At 36.1% G+C, this 25350-nt stretch overlaps 1 protein-coding gene across 1 annotated transcript in view; it reads left to right on the top strand.

Annotated features, from left to right (window-relative positions):
* Positions 1–25350, top strand: part of ADGB (androglobin) — a gene marked incomplete at both ends in the record, with an annotated part of 120730 nt that overhangs the window by 42809 nt on the left and 52571 nt on the right. The window contains 7 exons of the mRNA XM_081997158.1: positions 656–750; positions 3226–3400; positions 4195–4285; positions 7080–7224; positions 17559–17604; positions 23193–23361; positions 25281–25344. Coding sequence (XP_081853284.1) covers positions 656–750; positions 3226–3400; positions 4195–4285; positions 7080–7224; positions 17559–17604; positions 23193–23361; positions 25281–25344 — 785 coding nt within the window. The remainder of the gene's footprint in view (positions 1–655; positions 751–3225; positions 3401–4194; positions 4286–7079; positions 7225–17558; positions 17605–23192; positions 23362–25280; positions 25345–25350) is intronic.

The following is a 25350-nucleotide window of genomic DNA, read 5'->3' as shown; positions in this document are numbered from 1 at the left end:
GCTTCTGTAAGGTGGGTGTGGTAAAAGCTATGCGGTCAACCCCTCACACTTTCTGAAGCAGCCGTCATTACCTCAATTTTTCCATCTCCTTGACAGAAGTAAGAGCAGTAACCCTCGTTTACAAGCACTATGTTTCTCAAACTACTTTTCTCAATGTCCATATCCATTGGTAGGAGTGGCCAGACCTCTGGTTTTTGATCCTTTGGCTGCCAAGATAAAATTTTGTTTTTGCTAGTGAGAAGCCTCTAGCTAGTACTGACCATACAGTATATTTTTACTTCATCTACCCAGATAATGTGGTGTTCTTCATACTAGTATCTAGTATTTTTTAAATGTGAAGAAAAATAAAAGAACAATGGTGAGAGCTGTTGCATTTCTCAGTTGTAGTTTCCGTTACTCATTTGTGTAAAAGATGTAAAATATGAAAAAATTCTTGATGATTGAAATAGGCAAGGATTAAAACAGTGTTTTTTCCGTCCGTGGTTTCTCTTCTGAGAATTTTACAGTGAGCTTTTGTTTTGAATAGAAATAACAGTCAGACAAAGGAAAGAATGATAAAAATAAGGCAGAGAAAGTAGGATAATTTAGGGTGAGGGACAACAACATTTATTTACTGTTTACCCTATTCTAAAGCATGTTAATGTTTTCTCTGCAGAATCTTCTGTGCCAACCCAGCCGGAAATGGCTGTGTATGCTAGCTATACACCACTACATTTGTTTGAAGAGGATATTTTTTCATTAGGGCAGATGGTAAGATTCTATGCTCTCAGGAGAGGAAAGCATTACATATTTTATTACCAAGGTGTTTCATTTTGTAGCAACTACATTGTAACAAAAATAATAAAAATTAATACAGTGAAACAGTCACCGGGTAATGACTGTCAGTTAAATTTATATTTCGGTACTTCTGTATTCTGATCATTCGTTTTCCTGCAACAGCTCTGCTCATTTTTTCAGTTTTATTCCACTTTCTTTTGGATCCCAGGAGCTGAAGTCTCCTGGGAGAGGTTAGATGTGGACTAGAAAATGCATCATGATGAGATATTTCTAAATGGAAGGACTAATTATTTTAAGGGATACTTGAAAAACATGAATTTCAATTTTTTTCAGACTACAGTTAATGACTTCTCTGATACACATTTTCTGATATGTTGTTCTATAAGAAATAGCATGTTTATATCCATTTCTATAATTTGTGTTGTAACTGGTGAAAGCAGCTGGAGAGGGTGTAGCACTTCAATGCAGCTGGGCTAAAAACAATGTTTAACTTTCCACTTAGTCATTCACACTCTACAGAAAGCTATTTATAATGTCAGAGCTGGCTTTCCTGAGTTGATTATTAATTAGATTTAATTTTTGTGCATTTAAATCATATTTATCATAATTAGAACATTAAAATTCAAGCTGTCTTCTCATAAAATTGATAGGCTTCATAAAATAAAGAAATTTCCAGAAATAGTTGGCAGGTGTTATGATTTACTGCTCTTAATTCTTGCACTATTTTCTTTTTAAAAATTGTGCTGTGTATTTTATGCTGTTTTGACAACTAGCTTGTTCTCTGTGATTTTATCTTAATTTATATAAACTTCAGGTTTCAGACAATACTGTCTCTTTGCTAATAGTCGCTAATATTAGTCACCAAAAAGCAAACTGGAAATGCTGAAACAGGGTTATATATTTCCTGCCAATAAGGCCTTGAGTCTCAAACTTGGCTTCAGTCTGTTAGGGTACAGATGTTACTCAAAAAGAGGCATGGCAGACCAAGTAGTAGGAGTATTTTAGTAAAGACTGATAGAAAAATAGCAGTTGACAGAAATAAAATGTAGAAGTGTAGTGGATTTCGTGTGAGTCTCAGTTAAAAAAAGGCCAATTTTCAAGCTTTCTTTAAGGGCTGAGAAGTACTATACCAATAGAAATAATTAAAGTTTGGAAGTGTGGATTCATTGTTTGGGATAAGAGTTGCTCCCTAAATTTGGAGGAAATTTTGTAATTGACTGCAGTTGTGCCAGAATTTCCCTCCAGAATTTTTGCAGTGCCCTTTTAGCTGTGCTTTCTAGTGTGTATGTCCTTGGATTGATGTGGCTTGAATTTAATTGTCTTAAGTTTGGTCAAATAAAATGAAAAAAATCAATAGTTGAGGTATTCAAGTGTGTTTCCTAATCAGCAGCTGACAAGTTCTCCTTTATGGCACCTAGCTGGTTGTCTTCAAATGCCTTTCTAATCTTGAAGGTATTAACTTGCATTTTTAAGTTGTTTGAATACGTGTGTACCCATTCACCACTCTTGTAATGTATCTTTATAAATTCAGAGGCTGAAAATGAGGCTGATATATTGCTTATGTACCTTAATGTGTTTAATGTGATCCTCTCCCTTTAAATAACCACAACTACATTCTTCTCTGCAGTTCGTAATCATAGAACCTCAGGAACATTTGACAATGAGCAGGAGCAATCAGAGACTTGCTGATGTACACATTAAAGAAATAAGTTATAGCTGATTTATTAGCAAACAAAAGAAGCTGTATTTTTAAAATCAAAAGGATATACAAATCTTGTAACAGAATTTTCAGTAGTGAAAAATGTTAAGCACTGGACCGTTGTTATTTTAATGGAAAGAGCACCACTCAATGTCCACATCTAAAATTGTTCTTAAGTCTATTGCTAATGGCTTTGGTATATGGGTCAGCTGTAGTGCCTTTAATGTGTTTTCTAAATTAGCCAGCAGATAAAAAGCTTAACTTTAATGATGTATTGCTTCAAAGTGATATTACATTATGGAGATCTCACAAGTTAACTACAAGGCCAGTGGCTTTTAGAATTCTGCCACTTTATAAATGCAGCATGAAGTAAGGACTTTTTCCTCAGAAAAAGTATTTTTAAATATGCTTATTTAAAACAAAATGTTGGCACTGATGTTTTCTTACATCTTCATTCTGCTTCACTTACATGTTTTCTGTAGCACCTAAAAGAATATGGTTATGTAAGTAAGTTGAAAGAATTGAGGAATTACGAAAAGTAAACTACACTTAAATGTTTCTATTCCATTATACTACTACTTCTGAATATTAAATCCTGATTAGACTGTTTCTGGATAGCTTTGTCAGGTGAATTATTTTAGTTTCATCTGTTATCCAAGCCATTAGGTGCTTCTGTGTGCATACTTTTCTCTTTTGAGAGAGTGATGAGAAATGAGACCACAGTCAGATTATCTTTGCATGTTTCATAGGCCGATTCTTCAGAGAAGCTGAGGCAATACGGGCTTTCCCACATCTATAGCCACCCTGTCCTGATCACTAGAACTAGGTCCTGTCCTCTGGTAGCACCGCCACAACCACCACCAGTTCCTCGTTGGAAGCTTTTCCGTCAGAAAAAGGAAACTGTTGTGACATCTGAACCTCAAGGTTTGTCTACTCAAACCTCCAAAACAAATTTGTAATCACATTTTAATTATTATAAACATTTTCAGAGCCATACCTATCATCTGTTAGCTTAATTTCAATAGAAATTCACAGGGGATTACTCTTTCTCTCTCGCCCCCCCGCCCCCCTCCCCCCCCCCCTTTTGTATTAATTCCCCTTCGCCCTATTATTTCTTAAATGCTTTGAGAAGTGTCTTAATTTCTCTCTCCTACTCTGCTGGAGAAAATGAAGAGGGAGTGTTATCAAAGCAATGCAGAAGCTCTCTGATGCTGAGCCATGAAAGCTTCTGAACACCTTTTAAACCTTTAAAGTATGTGACTAGTCCTGCTGCAATAACTCATAGTTTTAGGGGTAAACTTGTTCTAGGGCTTGTCAACACTGCATAATGGAGTTAAAGGCATAAAAGGTAGCTTGAATATGAAAGCATTACAGGCATGTTGGCAAAATATACTGGGATCAGAAAGGAAGGAAATTAGCAAAGGCAGAACATGCTGCCATAGTTGTTCTGAGCTACCTTGAATAACCTTTGCATATAGGTTAAGCGTACTTGTAATACCTTGCAGGCTGAGGATTGGAGTGTTAAGCATTTATTTTTTCATGATATGTCACCTAAAGTCACACCTGGTTTTTCTCTTCCATTCAAGTGTATGTGATGATACTTGGAGAATAGAATTATTTAAAAGGGTGATGATGAATTCCGTATGGAAATTATTTGTCAAAATTATAGTATTAAATATTTCTTATGAATATATATTTAACAAGTTGCTTTTTTCTAGAGCCTGTGGTAAAGAAACATGAAGAACATGTTGAGATTGCTAGCCTATTTTTGAATTACAAATTGAATCTTATCACAATACCCACAGATATGTAAGTATTCAATGTAGCTTCAGCATTAACGTCCTATTGTTAGTCCATTCCAGTGTGAAAGCACAATGGCTTATATTTACTTCTGTCACAGGGAGAAACTGCTCAGTTCGTGTAGTTTAAAGCACATCAGGATCAGAGCACTATATTGTTTTATTGATGTCACATAATTAATTGGCAATCAATGAATCGTACATTTAGGATCAATATCAACAATACAACAGATAAGCCACTATACTAGATGCTTACAAAATGTTAATAAACATCTACAAACTTCTGAATACCTTTCTGTGGCTAATCCCAAGATTAGATTAGATTTCTAACCTCAGACACAAAGGCATACACATATATGCACCCTCCTGGCATTGTGGGTTACAAGCACACCTCTTTTGGGAGTGCAGGTTCTTCTACTTGCACACACCTCCTGGTGGAGGTGCAAATTAGGGCGCTCTAAGCTTTATATGCTGCTCCATACTACTGCTAATCTACACACTGTTGAGAAAGCCCACCAGGAGGTGGGCCTGAAAACACCTGAGAAGTGGGTCCCTACTTGTCACACCCTGTATGGACAGTCCCCTAGTTGGATGCACACTTCTCAGGGCATCCGACAGTGAAGGGCAGGGAGCTTTGTCAGGTGAAAGATATTTCCCAGTTTCTCTACTTAGTGGGCCCACAGACGCAGAATATTCAGTAGATCACTTCCATCAGAAATAGGAATTCTCTTTTATATCCTTCAATTTTTTCCTCAAACTACTCGTCTCTTTCAGTTCTTGCATATAACAAGGGAGTCATTCACTGGACAGTCAGTGCTGTCATTGGCGCCACATATTTGGCATGGAATAATTAAAATTTATGAATAAAATAGGCTGTTCCTTGTTCATTATAGTTGTTACAAGAAGCCTGAGAGTGCAGGTGAAGCAGCTCATGCTCAAAACATGACTTTATATAAAAGCCTTGTGTTAGAAACTTTTTGAAAGTCCTATAAACCCTCAAAAAACAGGATCTTTAAACAGGGTATCTTAGAGAAGGAGTTTCAGAAATTGATATATACACCACTTCTAGTCAATATTCAATATTCAGCAAAATACTTGCTCACTGACAAAAAAGGGATTACCACCATTAAGGGTATCAGGGCCTTTTTGTTTTTCCTGTGACCCACTGCATAATACATGACTGTTAGGCTTCAGCTTTCGATGTGGACATTCAGTAGACAACTGCTAAAATTATTAATCTCCTCTTTTTTATTCTGACTGAACCCCTGACAGAGGAAGCATTGAATGTATCACATACCAAGTGAGCACCAAAAGGTTTATGTTACTTTGGAGGATATTTCTTATCCTGAGACTGAGTCCAACAACAATTTGTAAATTGTTGGAGGTGTGTGTATGTTTTAAGGTGTGTACACCTTTTGATAAGTACATCTTTATGTAAACTGAATAAATTATGCATTTGACAGGTTCTGCATTTTGATCATCATCATTGGATGGGTTGATAATAAACCAGTTAGGTTTTTATTTTTTTTGTAGAGCAACATTTGTCCGTGGAAGAAATTACCTTGGAATATTCTTGGAATATCATTGTTTTGCTGATACAGTTGCATTTTACTGGTTAAAAAGACATTAAATTACCTTTTTTTTTTTTTTCCCCCCAAAGAGTAGGAGTAGAAATACATAAAAATGCTCTAAGCAATATCCATTAATAGGTTATTAAAAGAATGAGATAATAATAAAAAAGGTGTTGCAGTATTTGCATGTTAACATATTTTATATTGTGTTTTCATATTTAATAGATTGCTTCATGGTCAACTTAGCCCATTTTGTCAAGGACAGTTTATTTAATGTGCTAAGTTTCCATGACAATCAGCTAATTTAATCTCCTGTGGTTTAATTAACAGGTAGTAACCAAAAATATATAGCAAGTATTAGCATTTCATTAAAGTAATACAGCTGCCTAAATAAGATAAGGGTCTTAGATACACAGTTGGGACTGAAACTGTTTTTAATCACTTGTTTTTATTCAATAAAATCTTTTGAAACACTCAAAGGGAAAATAATTGTGACTGCGTTACTGCTAAAGATCTTGATATTTCATTTTCTCAATCCTTAAGAAAGGGGTTAGATAACACGTGCTTACAGTTTTCTCTGTTCTTTATTGCTGCAATAACACAATTATGTATTTATGTTTAATTGGCATGTGTGCAACATTGTTTTGATTTTGTTCTCCTAGTTCGCTTAACAAGCAGAGTTATTTATATTCCCATGAGTTTTTACTTCTGCCTCCACTGAAGTCAGCAACAGCTTTCTTTTACTATAGCCAGAATAGGGCTTGCACAGGTTTCCTTGGTTATCGTGTGTTTTAGCTGTGTGGTAGCTATGGAGACCCATATTGAGAGAAAAGACAAAAAACTATTCTGACACAGAACACTTTTTTTGCCCTACCTCTATTTAAGTAGTGCACATTATACTTTTTTTTTTTTCTTGTCTAGGGGCCATAGCAATTTATTCACTTCTGGTGTTATCATCTAGTTTTCCTCAGCTGACTTGGGTTTTGGTTTTTTGAGGGATCGTTAAGAGTGCAACAGTTCAGGTCTTTCAAGCATTGATATGTGTGTAGTGTCAAGCCAGTAATGATAAGAAATGTATATATATAAAGATTTTTGTGCCGCCCTATTAATCTGTCAAAATAAAGGAAGCACAAATTATTTTGACAAAATTCTGTTAAAATAGTAGTTATGAAGACTTGTGATTTGAAAGTAAATGTATGGAGTAAAATGTTTGATTTTTCTTTTATTATTTAGCTACTTTCCACAGCGTACCATCAAAAAAGGATTTCATTCCCTATCCTGTCTCCCTTCTGTTACTGAAAGTGATGAAAATATAAATGACAGTAATGTGGATATGAATCAAAGTGGGAGACACTCAAATGCAGAAGATCATTCCCGGGTAACAATTTTCCTAATTTTTTTTAACTTGACCTAATTTCATATTCCAAAGGATAGTGAAAAGCAAAATAGAAAGACTTTTCAGTGAGCTTTTTTCCCCTGGTATTTAAATAACTTCCATGCTCTTTCCACTTCATAGTTCATGTGTATTGGGTGTAATGCTTTTCTTTTTAAACTTGTTTCATGATTTATTTCTCGGATTCTAAAAGTCCTAGTGCTAACACTATAAAATATTTTGATTTTGCTCTTTAAAATCAATTTGATGGAAGAGTCTTAAGAAGATAGTCAGGGATCTTTATAAATAAATGTTTATTTCATTTATGTTATGATTTCATCAATGTTACGATTTGTGTATTTCATCTATAGGGAAGGATGTACCTAGGCACATGGCTGCTTGAAAAATGTAAACTCTATAAATACCTGACTTAAAACGGCATCCTCATTTGGTTCTTAATTGAAAGACTTCAGGCTAGATCTAGAAAAAGAGTTAAGGCTTCAATGCTGAGTTTGCCTGCTCTTATATCTCAGAAGCTTTGCCTTCTAATGGAATCCTCAGCCATGAATTAGATGCTCAAGCTTCCTGAGTGACACCATAAGAGAGTGACACTCCTCCCTACAGGTTCACTAGATGCAGCATGCTGACCTCAGGTTGCCCAAGCTAGCCCAGGAAATGTTGGTTACAAGGTAGTCTCCACTGTAGTTTTCCAAGATAGGCAAGATGAATCTTACTGAAGATCAGTAACATATTACCAGGATGACTTTGTGCAGTTCTAACTACTGTTTTTTTTCTTGTTGCTGTTTTAAATTGGTATGTACCTTGTTATTTACATGTGCTACCAAAGCCTGCTTTCAGATAAACCTTTAACAAAATGCTCCTTGTAACATTTAAATCTGAATGTTGAACAGAGAATGAAGTATACTTTCAAAGAGCTTCTGGACTACACTATTTCATGCAAAATATTTTGTATGGGGAAATAATACACAGCATAGAGAAGCAGAGACTTAAATACTCAAACAAACAGAGCTCCACTGAAGTTATTTTATTTGCTCAACACCTACAAAAGAACCCAACATGGCAGCGCCAGTGTCTCTTCCATTTCATACTTATTGCAGCAAACACTGCTCATAAGAGCATCTGATAGCATTTATCTTTTTGACTTTAAGAACATTGAGGGGAAAAAGCAGTTAGGCAGCAATACAAAAGCTTTCAATGAGATTACACTCAAAATCTGGATCTGACTCAATAAACCAATTATATTTTGGGGAAGATGTAGTTTCAACTTGCAAATGTTTACTGCAGTTCTCCCCTTTACATTTATTTTCTATCCCAAGTAGAGAATGAGTACTTCTTTCATATCTGTTACATTCAACATGATTACAATATAGAAAATAATTTAAAAGAACCTATAAAATGTGTCCATCCATAGTGCTGTGTAAAGGAAAACCAGTAACAAAGTCCTTATCCACACAATCCTGTAGTAAAGATAACCTAATTATTTTAAAATTTCTATTGTACTTTTCTGGGACAAACTGATTAATATACTTGGGGATAACATTTGTGGTATTTGGTTCATGTATAGTGACTGCCTGTAGTGTTATAAAATGTGTTTGAAGACCAAAGATATACTGTTAAGGATAGTATGTCATGAGGTATCTTCATGAACAAACAACCCAAAATTTAGTTTGGGAAGTTTTGAAGTTAAAGGGAAATAATTTTCTATGTAATTTTTGGAGTGCCTATTTATATGTTTCCTCTTCAGAGCATACTGTTACACCATTTTTACATTTCAGATCTGAAACTCATTTGTTTTAAACTGTTCTATATCTATTGTGCGTATAGAAAATGTACATGTGTGGATATAGTTATTGGGTATTTATGATTTTAAAATAAGGCAATTCTGTAGTGAAGGAGAATTCTTTGCAATAGAGTATATATTTAACTGTTCTGTATTTTATAAACAGTAGTTTATAAACATTTTATAAACAATAGTTTGATTAGTATTTTATTAGTACTTCTTTAAAAGTCTTTTTAATAATTGCAACTTATGAAAATCATTACAGAAGCAGCAGGGTAAAAAGGAGCTCTAAGTAGCATCTTAAAATATATAATAATTATTGGTTGCATGACTTCAGTCTCTCTAGCTGTACAAGTACAGATTTACTTAGTTACAAATTAATACATGTTTATGTTCTGGAAGCATAAAAGTAGTTTGGAACATCACTTTGATTTTCCCCCCTAGTCAGAGAGTGTTAGAACCATATGATTGTAGAAAGCTGGTCTGTCACAGTAGGACTTCCCATCTACAAGAAAGGCTGGAAGGAGGATCCTGGGAACTACAGGCCTGTCAGCCTGACCTCTGTACTGGGGAAGATCATGGAGCGGTTCGTCTTGACGGCGCTCACAGGGCATGTGCAGGACAACCAAGGGATCAGGCCCAGCCAGCATGGGTTCATGAAAGGCAGGTTCTGCTTGACCAACCTGATCTCCTTTTATGACCAGGTGACCCACCTAGTGGATGAGGGAAAGGCTGTGGACGTTGTCTGCCTGGACTTTAGTAAAGCCTTTGGCAGTGTCTCCCAAAGCATTCTCCTGGAGAAACTGGCAGCTTGTGGCTGAGACAGGTGTACTCTTCGCTGGGTAAAGAACTGGCTGGATGGCCGAGCCCAGAGAGTTGTGGTGAATGGAGATAAATCCAGCTGGCGGCCAGTCACAAGCGGTGTTCCCCAGGGCTTGGCTGTGGGCCTGGTCTTGTTCAATATCTTTATTGATGATCTGGATGAGGGGATTGAGTGCTCGCTCAGTAAGTTTGCAGATGACCCAAGTTGGGTCAAGTGTTGATCTGCTGGAGGGTAGGAGGGCTCTGCAGCGGGATCTGGACAGGCTGGATCAATGGGTGGAGGTCAGCTGCATGAGTTTTAATAAGGCCAAGTGCTGGGTCCTGCACTTTGGCCACAACAACCCCATGCAATGCTACAGGCTTGGGGAGGAGTTGCTGGAGAGCAGCCCGGCGGAAAGGGACCTGGGGATGCTGGTTGACAGCCGGCGGAATATGTAGCCACCAGTGTGCCCAGGTGGCCAAGGCGGCCGACAGCGTCCTGGCCTGTATCAGAACTAGTGTGGCCATCAGGAGTAGGGAAGTAATTGTGTCCCTGTACTCGGCACTGGTGAGGCCACAGCTTGAATATTGTGTTCAGTGTTGGGCCCCTCACTACAAGAAGCATGTTGAGGTGCTGGAGCATGTCCAGAGAAGGGCAGCAAAGCTGGTGAGGCGTCTGGAGCACAAGTCTTATGAGGAGCGGCTGAGGGAACTGGGCTTGTTTAGTCTGGAGAAGAGGAGGCTGAGGGGAGACCTTATCGCTCTCTACAGCTACCTGAAAGGGGGTTGTGGCGAGGTGGGTGTTGGTCTCTTCTCCCAAGTAACTAGCGATAGGACGAGAGGAAATGGCCTCAAGTTGCGCCAGGGGAGGTTTAGATTGGATATTAGGAAAAATTTCTTCACTGAGAGGGTGGTCAGGCATTGGAACAGGCTGCCCAGGGAGGTGGTAGAGTCACCATCTCTGGAAGTGTTCAAAAAACGTGTGGATGTGGTGCTTCAGGACATGGTTTAGGGAACATGGTGACGTTGGGTTAATGGTTGGACTTGATGATCTTGAAGGTCCTTTCCAGCCTCAGTGATTCTGTGATTCTGTGACTTGCAGTCAAGGAGAGCCAAGGGCAAGTAAGGAAATACAAGAGAGACAGACATTGATAAAACTGGAAGGGTTGGAAGAAGACATGAGCGTGACTTAGTCTGAGCACAGTCTGATTCAGACATGAAATGTAGGAAGTCATGAGCAACTAATTGATTTCTACTTGAACCTTACTTTTGCCTCAATTTAAATCTCAGGTGAAAAATGCTATGCCTATTAATAGCTGCAATTCGTAAGTAGGACTGCATTTGCATGGATTGCAAAAGAAAATCTTTTTAACTTGCAGAACAATCTTCTTTATTTCACGTATTAAATCTTTCAATCAACAAAATTATGTAGATAGTTCTGTGAGATTCATTATGGGAGAGCTTTCTTTCCATAGTTTTAAAACTTGAAATAACAATATACATCTGTACTTTTTTTTCATTAAATGAATTAGTGATTAAATAAGCAAACACTGAAAGAGAAACTTTGATATCCCCATCTCACTAGGTTATTGCTAATTTGTAGTATTTTGTATTGTAGTATACTGTGTGAATAGTACTGTCTCCATGTGTGGTTGCTATTCATGAGATGTCTTCCTTAAAAACTTTGATACAGATTTGGTAAATCTTTGGGATGCAGCTGTTCTATGCTTTAAGCTGACTGAAATTCAGTCAGCTTCTGTGCGATATCCTCAGCAAGTTTAAATTGGCATATTTCAATTCACTCCAATGTAAACTGTATGAAGGTACATTACTGAATATCTGATTCACTGTTCCTAAGGTCTGTTGTCACAGAAACAGAGACTAGTTATAAATGAAAGATAACATTTTAGGAGCTGGATGTGTCGCCTGTGAAGAATATCAGGTTGAAAGACATGGCATTATCCCTTGTGTCCCCAAAGTACTCATGGCAAAGAATAGAAATGCTTTATTATTGATCTTTTCAAACTTTTTTTTCCCCTGAATTTCCCATTCCCTCTGATTTTACAGTTCTAAAAGCTTTGTGGATTTGCATTAGTAAAAAAAAAAAAAAAAATCTTTAAAAACATGTATTTTTGATAGTTAAAATGATCTTGAATCATCTTAAATGTTTTTAAGAAAATACATTTTGTGAATTTTTCATTTAAAAACCTCTGTAAAATAGGGCCCAGTTCTGTAAGGAAGAGGCTCTCTTTTTATTCTTCTTCAATAGGAAGGTAAGTAATTTATATGTGTAAGATGCATTGGAATGCCTTTGAAAGTAGATTTTTGGCTTGTGCCATTTGGTTGGAAAAAATTATTTGTGGAATAATGGCTTCTTGAACTAGAAGGTTTTCAGAACCTGATTTTTCCTTCCATTTTTATGGCTTATACAATTCTGTGGTCAGGAAAAAAGTCATCCTATGTAAAATTGCACAGTGTCTTGCAGTTTTCTGGAACAGTAATTTTGGAAAACTCTTTTGAGAAAAATATTATCCTGGAATAGTGTTTCCTTGTAGCTCTGCCATTCAAAAGCCTACTTGAATATTCTTCATTGTGATGAATTCTTTAATACAAGTTATCTCCAATTCCATTGAGAAGAAAGCTCTTTGCATTCTGTTTGAGGAAATGTTGAGCAGTGACAAAACAAGAAAAATCTAATCCAAATACGTTTACCATCAAAATTTGCAATGGCTACTATGTATTTTAATAGACTGACCTGATTGTGATGTTCAGAAATCCGAAGCAGAACACTCTGATTTTTCTTTGTGGCTTCTTCAGCTTCTTCAGCTCCCTGGCAATGCTGCTTTCTAGAGCAGAAGGTTAAAATCGCCACTCTCTCCCAGTGACATAAACACAATACACTTTTTCTTTAAAGTTCATATTTACCTCAGTTTTCTTACTTCAGTGCCATCCTTTTATATATGCAAGCTCAGTCTTACCTTCTGCTTTATAGTTGACACCAGTCAATTTAGTTTGCATGCTCAGTTGTGTACTTTTTTTCAAGTTCCCCATAAACATTCCATACTGTTGTTTCATAACAAGATTTTTCTTCTCCTTATTCTATTCCTTCTTAAGATATATTTCATAAGCCCAGTGCATTGGTATTGAGTCAACAGGAGGGCTAGGTAGAAAATAAAAAATTCTATTTTCTTTACAGATTTTTTTTTGAAAGTTACTTCAATCTGCACAAAATGAAAAATCCTTGCTTATTTTTTCAGGAAAAAAGTATACATGAGATATGAGGCACATGAATTAGAAGAGGGACTTAAGAAGGGCGACACAAATTTAGATATTTGTGGTATAGAGAATCTTTCTGATGTGCCCACAAATATCTACTTGCTTATAGATTGGGACAGCTCCAACACTAGAGACTGAATAAAAAAGAAGCCGAATTGGTAATCCAGTATTTTTAAGCCATTCCTATACCTTAGTCTGTGCACAACTTTGCAGCTGTTTTATTCTTTTGTACCACTGCCTTTTTTCAAAAGCCACCTCTGTTACCTTCTTCCACATCACAGCTAAACCGAGAACTGACACTCCATTTAGTGAAAACAGTGACTCAGGAGCAGGCAGAACAGATTGTGTCCAAGTGACTAGAGATGCAAAGCCCTTTGATGATACAACTCTCAGGTCAACATCAAACCTGGAAATTTAATACAGGGTCGGATCTTAAGAAATATTTTTGGTCATCTTTGTCATTTTGGAGGTAGATTTAAAATGGATTTCTGATCTTAAAAATTATGTATTTGAAGCTTTATGCCTTCATGTGCCATTATATCCAGAGAGCTTATTTTTGGAAGACTGGTGTTTTTTACGGAAAAATTGGTGTGAAAAGTTTTGCCATGCATCATTTCTACAATAGAAAAGGATACTGGTTTTATAAAAATATCAGATGGATTTTAAAACATATTATTTGGTGGATTTGAATAAAATAATGACATAGCTAATGTCAGGAGGCTGAAAAATACAAGTGAAGCCGCAAAAGTAACAAGATAGCTATATATTTATGAATTACCATTATTTTTGCAATTATATGTTAATTATTATAAAACATAATAGACAATAAATTAGATTTGTGATTTTTAAGTTAAACAAGTAATTTTCCTCAGATTTTGTGTTAAGATTTAACATTTGCTGTGGTTTAACCCCAGCTGGCAACTAAGCACCACACAGCCGCATGCACACTCCTCGCGGTGGCATGGGAGAGAGAATCAGAAGGGTGAAAGTGAGAAAACGCATGGGTTGAGATAAGAACAGTTTAATACGTAAAACAAAAGCTACACAGGCAAGCAGAGCAAAGCGAGGAGTTCGTTCACCACTTCCCATCGTCAGGCAGGTGTTCAGCCACTCCAGGGAAGCAGGGCTCCATCACATGTAATGGTTACTTGGGAAGACAAATGCCATCACTCCGGACATCCCCTCCTTCCTTTTTCTTTCTCCAGCTTTATATACCGAGCATGACGTCATATGATATGGAATATCCCTTTAGTCAGTTGGGGTCAGCTGTCCCAGCTGTGTCCCCTCACAACTTCTTGTGCACCCCCAGCCTACTCACTGGTGGGGTGGAGTGAGAAGTAGAAGAGACCTTGACTCTATGTGAGAACTGCTCAGCAGTAACTAAAACATCCCTAAATTATTCACACTGTTTTCATCACAAATTCAAAAGAATAGCCCCATACTAGCTACTATGAAGAAAATTAACTCTATTCCAGCCAAAACCAGCACACCATTGATTACTGGAAGAACAGTAAGTAAATAAATCCTCCCTGAACCTAACTGTGTGCATCCTTTCATGTTTCACAGCTGGATCCAAGTCTGTCTTTATTTTTTTCTTTATCAGATGCTGTGGCAGCAGAGTTGACCTTTCAGACAATGTATGTTCATTAAGGAGGAAAAATGCCTTTAGTTTCTCTTTCTGTGCCAATGTCTTAGTTGCTGTAGCTGAGGCAATAGCATAACAGAATGAGAACTTCCTTGACACTCCCAGTTCTCTCAGAATTGGAGGTTTCAGTAGGTGGACACATCCCGCACCATTAGAGAAGCAGACAGCTTTTGACTGTTACGTTTGCGCTCCAAAAACTGAGTAAATGAGCCTACAGGAGACTCTACACAGCTGTGGTTAGATTGATTTCACAGCTCAAACTGGCTAAAGTAACCTTGCTAAGCATCCAGATGTTCCAGGGTACGTTCTCCTCCTTTCCTGAAAATTCTATTGAAGCAGTGTTTGAGAATTTTCTGTATCTCTACAGGCCTTCCTGCTTCCAGCTGTTAATACCAAATAAGTAGCTCTGTAGTAAGCTGCCACATGTCTGTACTAGAAGCATGGTTCGTGTGTACTGTCCATGAACAGTAAGTCTAGCAGAAAGTTCTAGGCTCATGGTGCAAACATTACAGTCTCCAAGGCTTGGACAGCAGATCTGATAATTTTTATACTTTGGACATGCCCAGGATTTCTGAGAAGAAACTTGAGAAATTGTACAGTTGACATGTACCTGTTTGGTAGATCCTGTGACTCAAACAAGAAATTTGGCAATATTGGAATCTTGCACATTGTAGACTGCCATGCAGAAATATGACAGCTGTGTGCATGAGTACTTCTGAAGTCACATTTTAAAGGGAAGAGATAGTCCATGTATTACTAGAGATTTTTTACATCAAATGCTGAGGCATGAATGTCAATGTCATGTGACAAGTGATCACAGCTTGCCTTTTGTTTTGCACAGTTGTATGTAGAGAAGTCTGAAAACAGGAGTTGAAGTACACGGGCAATTGCAAAATCCTATTGTGTCCTTTTCAGCTCACTCTAGAAAAGCAAGAAAGTAATCTAAAAAGGGAGGTGTAAGGCATAGTATATTCAACTACCAAATTGTTCAACCATTAACAATTTCAGCAATGTATGTATTTTTCTCTTAATTGCTGTTTATATTAGATCTGTCCCCAGCTTTGACTCATGAACATTCTTTAAAAAACCCACAACAGATTTGGAATATAATCTAGGATTTGTACTGTGAAAAAATGGGACTTTCAAATTCTCTCAATTAAAAATACTGCAGTTATAAGTATTAAGTTATTTGGTACTTCCTGTTTTGGAACAGAGACTCTTACATCTGTAGTGTATTCTCTCAACTCTTTCCTTTAGTTAGGTCAGAGAAGATCAAACACCTAAAATTTTGACAGAGGTGAGATTCCTGAGCCTATTCTGGGCCCGTGTAAGTGCTGTAAAACATTGCAGGAAGAATTTTTCTGCAGCTAGGAATTAAGGTAGAAAGCCATAAGGCTTTCCTCTAAGGAAGCAATCATAGCTTCCTGCATATTGTGTATGCAGGGTAGTCTGTAACAGGAGGGTTGAGGCAGACCTGGAGTTATAGCACAGCGACCTTGTGCAAGCTTTAGGTACCGTTGTGACCTGACATCCAGTCTAACTTACTCAGACTCTCTAAATTATGTCAGTCTGCCTCTCAAAAAATGTTTGTAGATTGTATTGAGAAAGTATAAAAGCAGCTCCAAGCCAGTATAGCTCCCACAACTCCTCTTTGAAACACAGAACAGAAAATCACTGTGTGTGTCTAGATGTTGGCCAGCTCAATGCTATCAAGTTTCAGCAGGTGTATATATGAGGAGTTTGGGTGGGGAGAGGCATGACAAATCTTGTTAAAAGGAGACCTGGAATGAAAAGAAGCTTTCAAATTTATTTGCAGTAGCTTTTTTAGGCTTTAATATTTATCTTTGCAAAGGCAAAGCTAGTCCAGTTAACCTGTTAATAGTACCACATTCAAATAGGAAATAAGCTGGGAACTGTGAAATGTCTTTCTCCTGCTCTCCCTCCCTTGTAAAAAAGAAAAAAAAGGAGAAAAAAAAGTGCAAGTGAGTCTTGAGCAGAGTGTGTCATATTGCAGGTAAGAGGGCAGTCAGAAGGAAGGATGACTAGGCATGCATTTTTAACAGTATGAAAGATTTGAATCTCTCAGAGAAAAGGACCCTGTCCTTGCAAATTTGATGAGTGGACTTTCTGAAAGGCTGGCTGACTTGATTTCAACTTCAAATGTAAGTAGATATTGCATTAATATTAGTTCAGCAGCTCTAGCTTGGAAATGGGACTGACCAGGATAAAGTTGTTTGCCAAAAACATGAAAAAAAAGAGCAGGCTACTTTTTTATTTGTTCAGCTGATAGAAAACAAAAGAAGCTGTAGCAGTTAGGCATGCTGTTTCCAGTGACAGTTGTGTACACTTGCACAGCAAGAAATGCTTTTTGGAAAAGGAACCCTCCATATACTTTCCAAGAATGGAAACTTAGAATATAAAAGAACAGAACTGGTTATACAATAGGACTAATTAGATCTTAGAATAGAACTTATTTTATTGTCAAAGAACAGTAATATCAAAGAACATTTTTTAAGAGCAGAGGAGTAGGCATGTGGAAAGGCTTTTATCCCAGACTCCAGATACCATACGCTTCTCTAGAAAAAATATCAATCTGTCTATTGGTGATGTATATGTAGGGATTATGGTAAATGTTATTATTTCTATTTTTCTTTTAAAAAAGTAATACTACAATGATAACTTACTGGTTTGTTTCTCCATCTCGGGAAGGACTACCCCAAACCCAAGTATTTTCTTTAACAAAATAATGCAAGTTTGTAATCACCATTGTTGGTTTTTGTGTTTTTTTTGTGGTTTGTTTTTTTTTTCACCGTATAGGAGACCACCCTCTTTCGGCAGCAAAATGCAGAGAGATCCAATAACGGTAAGAGTGTTTAAAGTTTATATTCAGACTTCTGTTGTTCCCATATTGTTTGGCCTCAGTGTTAGTCCTCGTGTACAAATATCAACAGTCTTACTTATTTATGTTGTTTTTTTTTAATGGGAAAAAATTTTGAAGAACTGGTGATAGCATGTATAATTACATAGAGTAGAATTTTCAGATTGGTATTAAAAATCCCTAGTTTACGAGAATATTTTGAAAAAAATAACACTTCTCATAAGTTACTCTCCAGTAAAATATACTGGATTTTGTATGCAGAGCTCTTTTTCACGTGAGTTACACTTTTTTTTTCCTGAAATAAAAGGCAAGCATAAAGGACAACTGCCATTTTAATAAATGCTACTTTTTTAATGTGTTTTAGATAAATATTTGAAGAGTATTCAAACTGATTATTTTTTTCAAAATGAGTACTACTTTGTTTAAGTGAATGTTTAAGGATTTGGTCAGGAGAAGTTAGTAAGAGCCTTCTGTTTAAAAGTGACTAGATTTGCTTGGTGCACAATGACCCTCTCCTAAAACTGACTGCTAGGAAACACCTTTCCTTTTACCAGAGTTCTGAAAGTGAATCTCAGAGTTGAAGAACATGTTAAACCTGTGAATAGGTTTCATGCTTTATTTACACCATGATTCATAGATGTGACACTCATCTTGGCTTTGGTTGTCAACTCTTCAGTCCCTGTAGAAGCCTGTGCAATGCGCCTTTGCTTTTTAAGCATTTCTGAAGGTTGATTCTCATGGGGGGGGAGGCATAGAATGACATCTTTTAACAACATTTTTAAATTTTTATTTTGTTCTCTGTAAAATATCTATGATCCCTTATTCTAATAGTAATACAATAAATACCCTCTCAGTTAAAGCATGTGCACAACTTCCTAACTTATACAGTAATTAAACCCGGTAATTTTGCCCAAGATGTTTAGATATTTTCACAGTTTTTAACAGTATCTTTATTCTGGAAAAATGTGCAACCTATTAACCATCTATAGTAACCCCCAAATAGGGTAATACATAATAAGGTCATAAAGAGAGAGGGAAACAAAAACAGCCAAAAACCTGGGTCATACTAAAAGTATAATGAAGAGTAAGAATACATTTATGATTCCTAAATATCTCGAAGGAAATGTAAATCATACTTCTCCAAAACTTATACTAATAAATAGTTTTAAAACAAATTTGATAGACATATATTCAGTACAGGCAAAGGATATAATTTTGAGGTTATACTTTTAAGAAGTGATAATGGTTTCAAGTACTATAGTGCTTGAATGTCTTTTCTTATAAAGTCTTATTTTTATTAATAACATCCCAGTAAAAAAAAAGAACCAAATGAAAAGAATCTCACTGTATCAAAATGCTACAAGTTAATGAGCTGGAAATATATCCAGTTATTCTCTCACAGCTCAATGCCAAAACCTAGTAGAAATACAGTAGTTTGCAGTAGGTGACTCTTTAAGCCTGCATGTGTTGAGATCTTGAAGTACTTTTGTAGCTGTCGCTATTAATTAATTCTGAAGTCAGTGTATCTTAATCTTAGCCAGATTGCCCTCTTTTCTGCTCACTCAAAAGTCTACTTAAAGAAAAGCTGCCATACCACAACCAAGGAAAAGGATGAAGTGGACTTATTTCCATCCTGTGTCCTATAGTACTAATAATTCACATCACTACTATAAGAAAATGTGTTGTAATCAGGTTCTCTTCACAATCTCCAGGCCATCTCAACCCATATGTTGTCATTTCTCTATGCAAAACCCATTTATTCCAACTTTACATAGAAAATATTACTAATTGTTACAAGATTCAAAGACTGGAGCTCTATGCTCTTATTAGGTGGTGCAGGTATGATTGCTTTTCTTTATGAACTAAAAAAAAAAGTATCTTTAAAAAAATAAATCAGTGGGAAAGGAGGCTTAGTAATATATCTTGGCTTAATGCTTTGCATGGTGCCATACACTGTAGGTTATGAAGGTTACTTCATATTACTGTTACTTCAAAACGATTCATTGTGAGTCTTTCAACTCCACAGAATATCTGAGAGCATGAATCATGAACCAAAACTGAGAGAAACAGAGAAATATTTTTTTTAAATGTTTTATTTATACGTATGGGGATTTGAATGCATTTTTTAACATGGCTGAAAATTGCTCAAATTTTGCAAAGTACATGAATGAGAATTCAGTAACTTTATCTCTTCAGAATTTGTTTACAGGTCATTAGACAGTTCAATATATAGTCTTATATAGTCTATAGTCAATATTAGAATAGTCTAATGTAAGGAAAGTTCTTTCTGTTCACTTGAAGCAGATTTGAAGCACATTCCTATTGAGAACAGTGATATTTTATAAGTAAACTCACACATATAAACAAATTATTTCCTGGATAAATAATTGCTTTTCAATATTTCAGCCTTTTGGTTTAGGAATCGCTGTCCTTTTATGTTTGTTTAAAAAAAAAAGTTTAAAATAAAAAAGCTTAATATATTCTCATTAAACTACTTAGGGTGCTAAAGTCTGTTGAAATTTTGTGCTATTAAAGTTTACCAAATGCAATGAAATTTTTTTGTAAAAGTATAGTGCATCACTGTCTTTCTCTAGAATGTCCTGAGTAGGAAATCATAGCTTTGCAAATCCACTAGAACAAAAAATTTGTCCTAAAATATATAATCACACTTAATTGTGCTTTGTTGTAAAATGAAAATTTGTACATTTGCACTTATTCTGTCTGTGTTTTTGTTATAGTAAAGCAGTTGTAGTCTCTAGATGAAGTGCTTTTCTGTGATTTCCAATTGCTTTTGGTGCAGATGCTGGATCTGATGAAGTTGTTTGTAGTATCACATTATTCCCATGATCATCTGTTATCTCACAGAAATCTTGCTGTTCCAGTATTTGTCCAGAGACATAATGAAGCAAAAATACAGGCTGAAAATGAAAAAACTAGAAAGTGAAATTTCAAATAAGCACGCTAGGATTAAGTATGACATTACTATACAATGTATAGATGATATATTGTAGTAGTACACAGTAAGGTGGCAAATTTCTTTGATCAGATGGACAATCTTTATATTTTCCATAAAAGTAGCTAGAATTTGACTTTCTGTTAAAGTGGACCTAAAGTTCATAGGTTGATTGCCTTCAGCTTTGCAGCATTATGTAGCACTTTTTTCATAATGAAAATGGAATTCATCTTAAGGCAGAGCATGTATGATATTTTTGTTTCTTTGTATGTTCTTTTAAATCAAAAAATCTCCCCCTCCCCAAAAAATCCTAACCCCAAACCCTAAGATAGTCTGACATGTTCTACCTGGATAAAGTTATTTTGTCTTTCAATGCGTCTACCCATTTGCCTGCATTGGAAGTTTAGTTTATTGGCGTTGGACTACATAATCTGTAGTTGGTTAGATCACTCTTCATATTTTCTGTAAAACACTTGCTCATCTTCAAACTCATGGTAGAAAACTTCATTTAAAGATATCTTAAGTACCATTTTGTGGGTTGGAGAGTTGCTGTGCCATTGTCTGCGTGCTCTGTTACAGAAATTAGCTACATCCTCCATATTCAGTGTGTTACGTTCTTGCCATTTCTGCTGTAAATGGGAAATTTCTGGTTTTGTACCTCTATTCCAATAAGCCAGCCTTTCTATCCCTTCTTACTGAAAACTGAGGCAGGGGAATCACTTCAATTTTGAACCATTTTGAACATTTTCTTTACAAGGTGGTATTTTCTTGGGCTTTTTCATTTACTTGGCTAGCAAATGTCTTATTTTGTTATTATTGTGTTTTCCTAAAGAGCTAGCTCATGACTAAAAAAAGCCAGAAACAAAGTGTCCAGATAATGAATAAATGGTAGCACCGAAAACAGTAGTACCTTGTAGCCACAAATTATATCTTCATTATGTCACGCGGTGTTTGCACTTTCTCATAGCTAGACTTCTTGCATGTAAGGTAAACTATAGTTAGCAGTTTGATTTACTTTTTTCATATAATTTTATCAGGAAGCTCTGAACAGCACTGTCTGTGGACTGCATAGATCAAAAAGAATAAAATTCGCTTTTTGATGACATTCTCACAAGATTCTTATTACTTCTTCAAAGAGAAGTGGGGAAACTTCAGCCAGTTTGTTGACACTGGTTTTGCTTCTTCCCTCTGACCCCAGCCTGCATACATAATCATCAGAGAGGTTTACATATTGGCTTCTAATTAGGGTGGAGTATATCTTCTATTTGAAGGCTGCAGAGATCTACTGACCTTATTGATCCTGAAGAGGGTCTATTGATAGTACTCTAGTACTCACATTCCAAATGAACAAAGAGGAGCAACACTGAGACACAGGAAGATGACATTGGGCATAGTTCTGCTTTGGCGACCCTTTCATCATCCTCTTTGTGTTATGCACATTTGTAAGCCAAGCACTGCGATTATTTCAGTGGAGGCCTAAAACTCACGCTAACTTAAATCTAAGGAAAAGCCTAGATTTTATAGCTTTCAGGTAGTTTTTCCATAGTGTATGGAAGAGGAAAAGGTCCTTGGTGCATTTTCTAACATTACATTTCTTTCAAATCTTGAAAAATAGTTGCAAACTAATTTAGAGACACCTACATCTTGTAAGGTCATTAGTTATCCAGCACATCACTATGTGTCTTGCTGATTGTGCAATATTACAAAGCACATATTTAAATATAAATTATGTATTTTTCTAATTAGCTTTCTTATTAGCTTTCTTATACCTTACCTGTTTGGATATTACCTCATCTTTTTCCTCAGCAAACATTCTGAATTAATAGCTGTTCATGTTTGAACTGTTCTGTTTGACTGTTCTCAGCTGTTTTGAGCTATTCTCAAAACTTCTTTTTGGGCCAGATTAAACATCTTTAATAACTATTTATATGAATCTCACACAATAAAGGCAGAGAAAGTGACATTACACACAACTTTAAAAGTTATTAAATGATTGCAAAATGTGTCTACAGTTGCGTGTTTATATGTTGGTATGAATCTGAGAGTAGTTCTGATTTTCCTACAAGAAAATTCATATAATGTAGTTCAAATCTATTTCTGTTTACAAGTAGTTAGACTGACTTGTATGAATAGCATCACAGGGGGTACTATGTAAGCACCAGAGGCAAGGATAGGTCTTTGTGTCCTCCACAATTCTGTGTATTTTTTACATTATGTGGGTTGTAAAAATTTTATGATACTGCCCCATCAGCTTTTCACTGAATAGCAGCTTTAGGGGGTTGTATTTTTCTCCATATAGATGACTTTAGGTTTGCAGAATTCGTATCTATGTTCGCCTAACATGCTCATATTCAAGGTTCTAGTGCACAGTTCAATATGTGATAGTATATTGAGGCAGAATACTTAAGCAGTTGCAGATGTAAACAACAAATACCTATACAGAGTTGTTTCAGTCACCTTTTGAGCTTTTTAGGTTAGTGGTTTAGTTTTTATTTTTAAACTCTGAATTGTATGGAAAATATCCTGGTAATTTTAGGATAATTTTTCAATATATGAATGATACTAGTTTAATGCGCATATTGTCACTGTATTGACTCTGTGTGTCTTCTTACGTCTGCAGAAAAATTAAATGAAAATATCAGTTTTAATGCAAAACGAATGTCAGAAACAGCTGATACTGGTATGAACAGCCAGAGAGTGGATAAATCAAAGGAAGAAATGGAGTCAGAAAGGACTTCTGTTTCCAGGGAAACCTGGATTAGTTTTGAAGACTTCTGTGTTTGTTTCCAGTAAGGAACAGAAGTTTTGGGTCTTATTCCATAAAATATACTATGTAACAATGGTAAAATGCGAAATGTGACTATATAAAAACTGTATCTTCTCAACATATCTTCTTTGTATAACTATCTTGCCTTTCAGAGCAGTGCCAAGGTTATTCTTCAGACCAGACTTGCTATCCCTGTTGACAGTGAGTCTGTAGGTGCAGCCCCACGCTGTGTCTTGGGTATGTCCTCCAGACTACAGCGGAGAACACAACCACCAGCTTCATAAAGCATCTGTCAGACTGAAATGTGGGTGGAAGATGGTAGGTCATGGAGCATGCAGCATTAGGGCGCTCACATGCCCAACCCATCAGCCACTGGACAGACACACTCTGCATCTGAACAACACAATTCTAAGGCAAAAGAAGTGGAAATCTTCTGTTGCCAGCAGCATAGCTCAGCTTGGTTAGCTAGGTGCTTTCTTTCACTCCCTTTTCAATATGATTCCAAGGCATTTATACCTCTGCAAACATAAAAAAGCAGGTGTAATTGTCGCATAATATCTTTAGCTTCTGTCTTTCAGCTTTAAGAAGCCTGGTACAATATAGGTCCTTTAGAGAATCTGACGTTGTTGAGGGGAATAATTTTGTCAGAGAAAATTCACCCAGGTTTTTTTCATTTGAAGTAGTAACTGAGATTTCTTTGTGAAGCTTGTATTTTCATAAATTAGTGTTTTCTTGAGCAGATATTAAACTCTCTCCTTCTCTGAGGGAGAATGTGTAACTTTTATCCCAGCACCACTACAGGAACTTTAGGAATAAAAGATCATAGATCACTGTAGACCTTGTTAAGGTTTGCCTGACTAATTTTAGGGAGACCCGGGTCCAGGAATATGGGGCCTTCAGAAGATGCATCACAAGCAAATTAATTTCCTTTCCTTTTAAAGTCTTACTCACAGTGTCATACAGAGAGAATGTAAAATACGAACTTTTTAACTTGTCAGCCAAATGTTAAAGTACTTTTGATCTTTTGTAGACCGCAGTAATATTGGTTAATGTATAGAGCATTTTTCAGTTTCTTATTCCTGTCCCTAGACAGGCAAGAGTTTACTTATTTTCACAGTGAACTGATAAAGTAGCTGGTAACAAAGCATTTTGATTGACCTTTGAAGAATTTATCACTCAGAAGAAATTAGACACCTAAGATTTTCATTTTACCAGTCAGTTCTGTTGAAAGCATTTTCTTGTCTGAAATGCCTGTATCTCAGATACAGTGAAAATAAGATGAATATTCAGAGTTCATATCAACTTGGAGAAATGAGGAAAATTTTAGTCATTGTAGGGGTTGATATATCAGCAATGGATCAGGATCCCTGTGAAGTTTCTGAGTAATCAAAGCATTTATTTTAAGAACAACATTGGTCTTAGCATCTGATTCCATCCTCAATTAAAGCTGAAGTAATTTATGTTGCCCTTGGTTAAATCAAGGTTAGAAAAAATTGTTGTCAGGAGCTAAGTAGCTTTCTGAAGGTGTGCAAACAGAATTGAAAAAGCACATTAATAAACTATACAAAAGAGTTCTTCCTTACAGTGATACTTTATAGATAACTTTATTACAGTAATTTGCAGGTAGGCATGGAAGTTTTAGAGTAATATTAGCTTATTACCATTTATAGATTCAAACTGGACAAATTAGTGGCCTAACCTCCAATGGAAAACTGTAGAAGTTCAGCAAAGATCAAAATTAATGTCAGCTGCTTTCTCTGGAGATGAATTTTATTCACCTTTTTTGAAACTAAAAATGAACCATTTTTGAGAAATAGCTGGGAGTCTGATTTATGAAAATAAAATTAGTATCTTATGTTATGAAATAGACATTTTCCTGAAATATATCGTTTTTACTGAGTTTGTTTTCCTACATGTATTTTTATTTTATTTTCTTCCTAGGAACCTGTATGTTTTCCACAAGCCACATACATATGCTTATAACTATCAGAAGACGGATTTTAAGGTATAT

The sequence above is a fragment of the Phaethon aethereus genome (assembly GCF_964289735.1).
Source record: "Phaethon aethereus genome assembly, chromosome: 3".
Lineage (NCBI taxonomy): Eukaryota > Metazoa > Chordata > Aves > Phaethontiformes > Phaethontidae > Phaethon > Phaethon aethereus.
The sequence above is the reverse complement of the archived record's forward strand: the minus strand, read 5'-3'. Positions and strand labels throughout refer to the sequence as shown.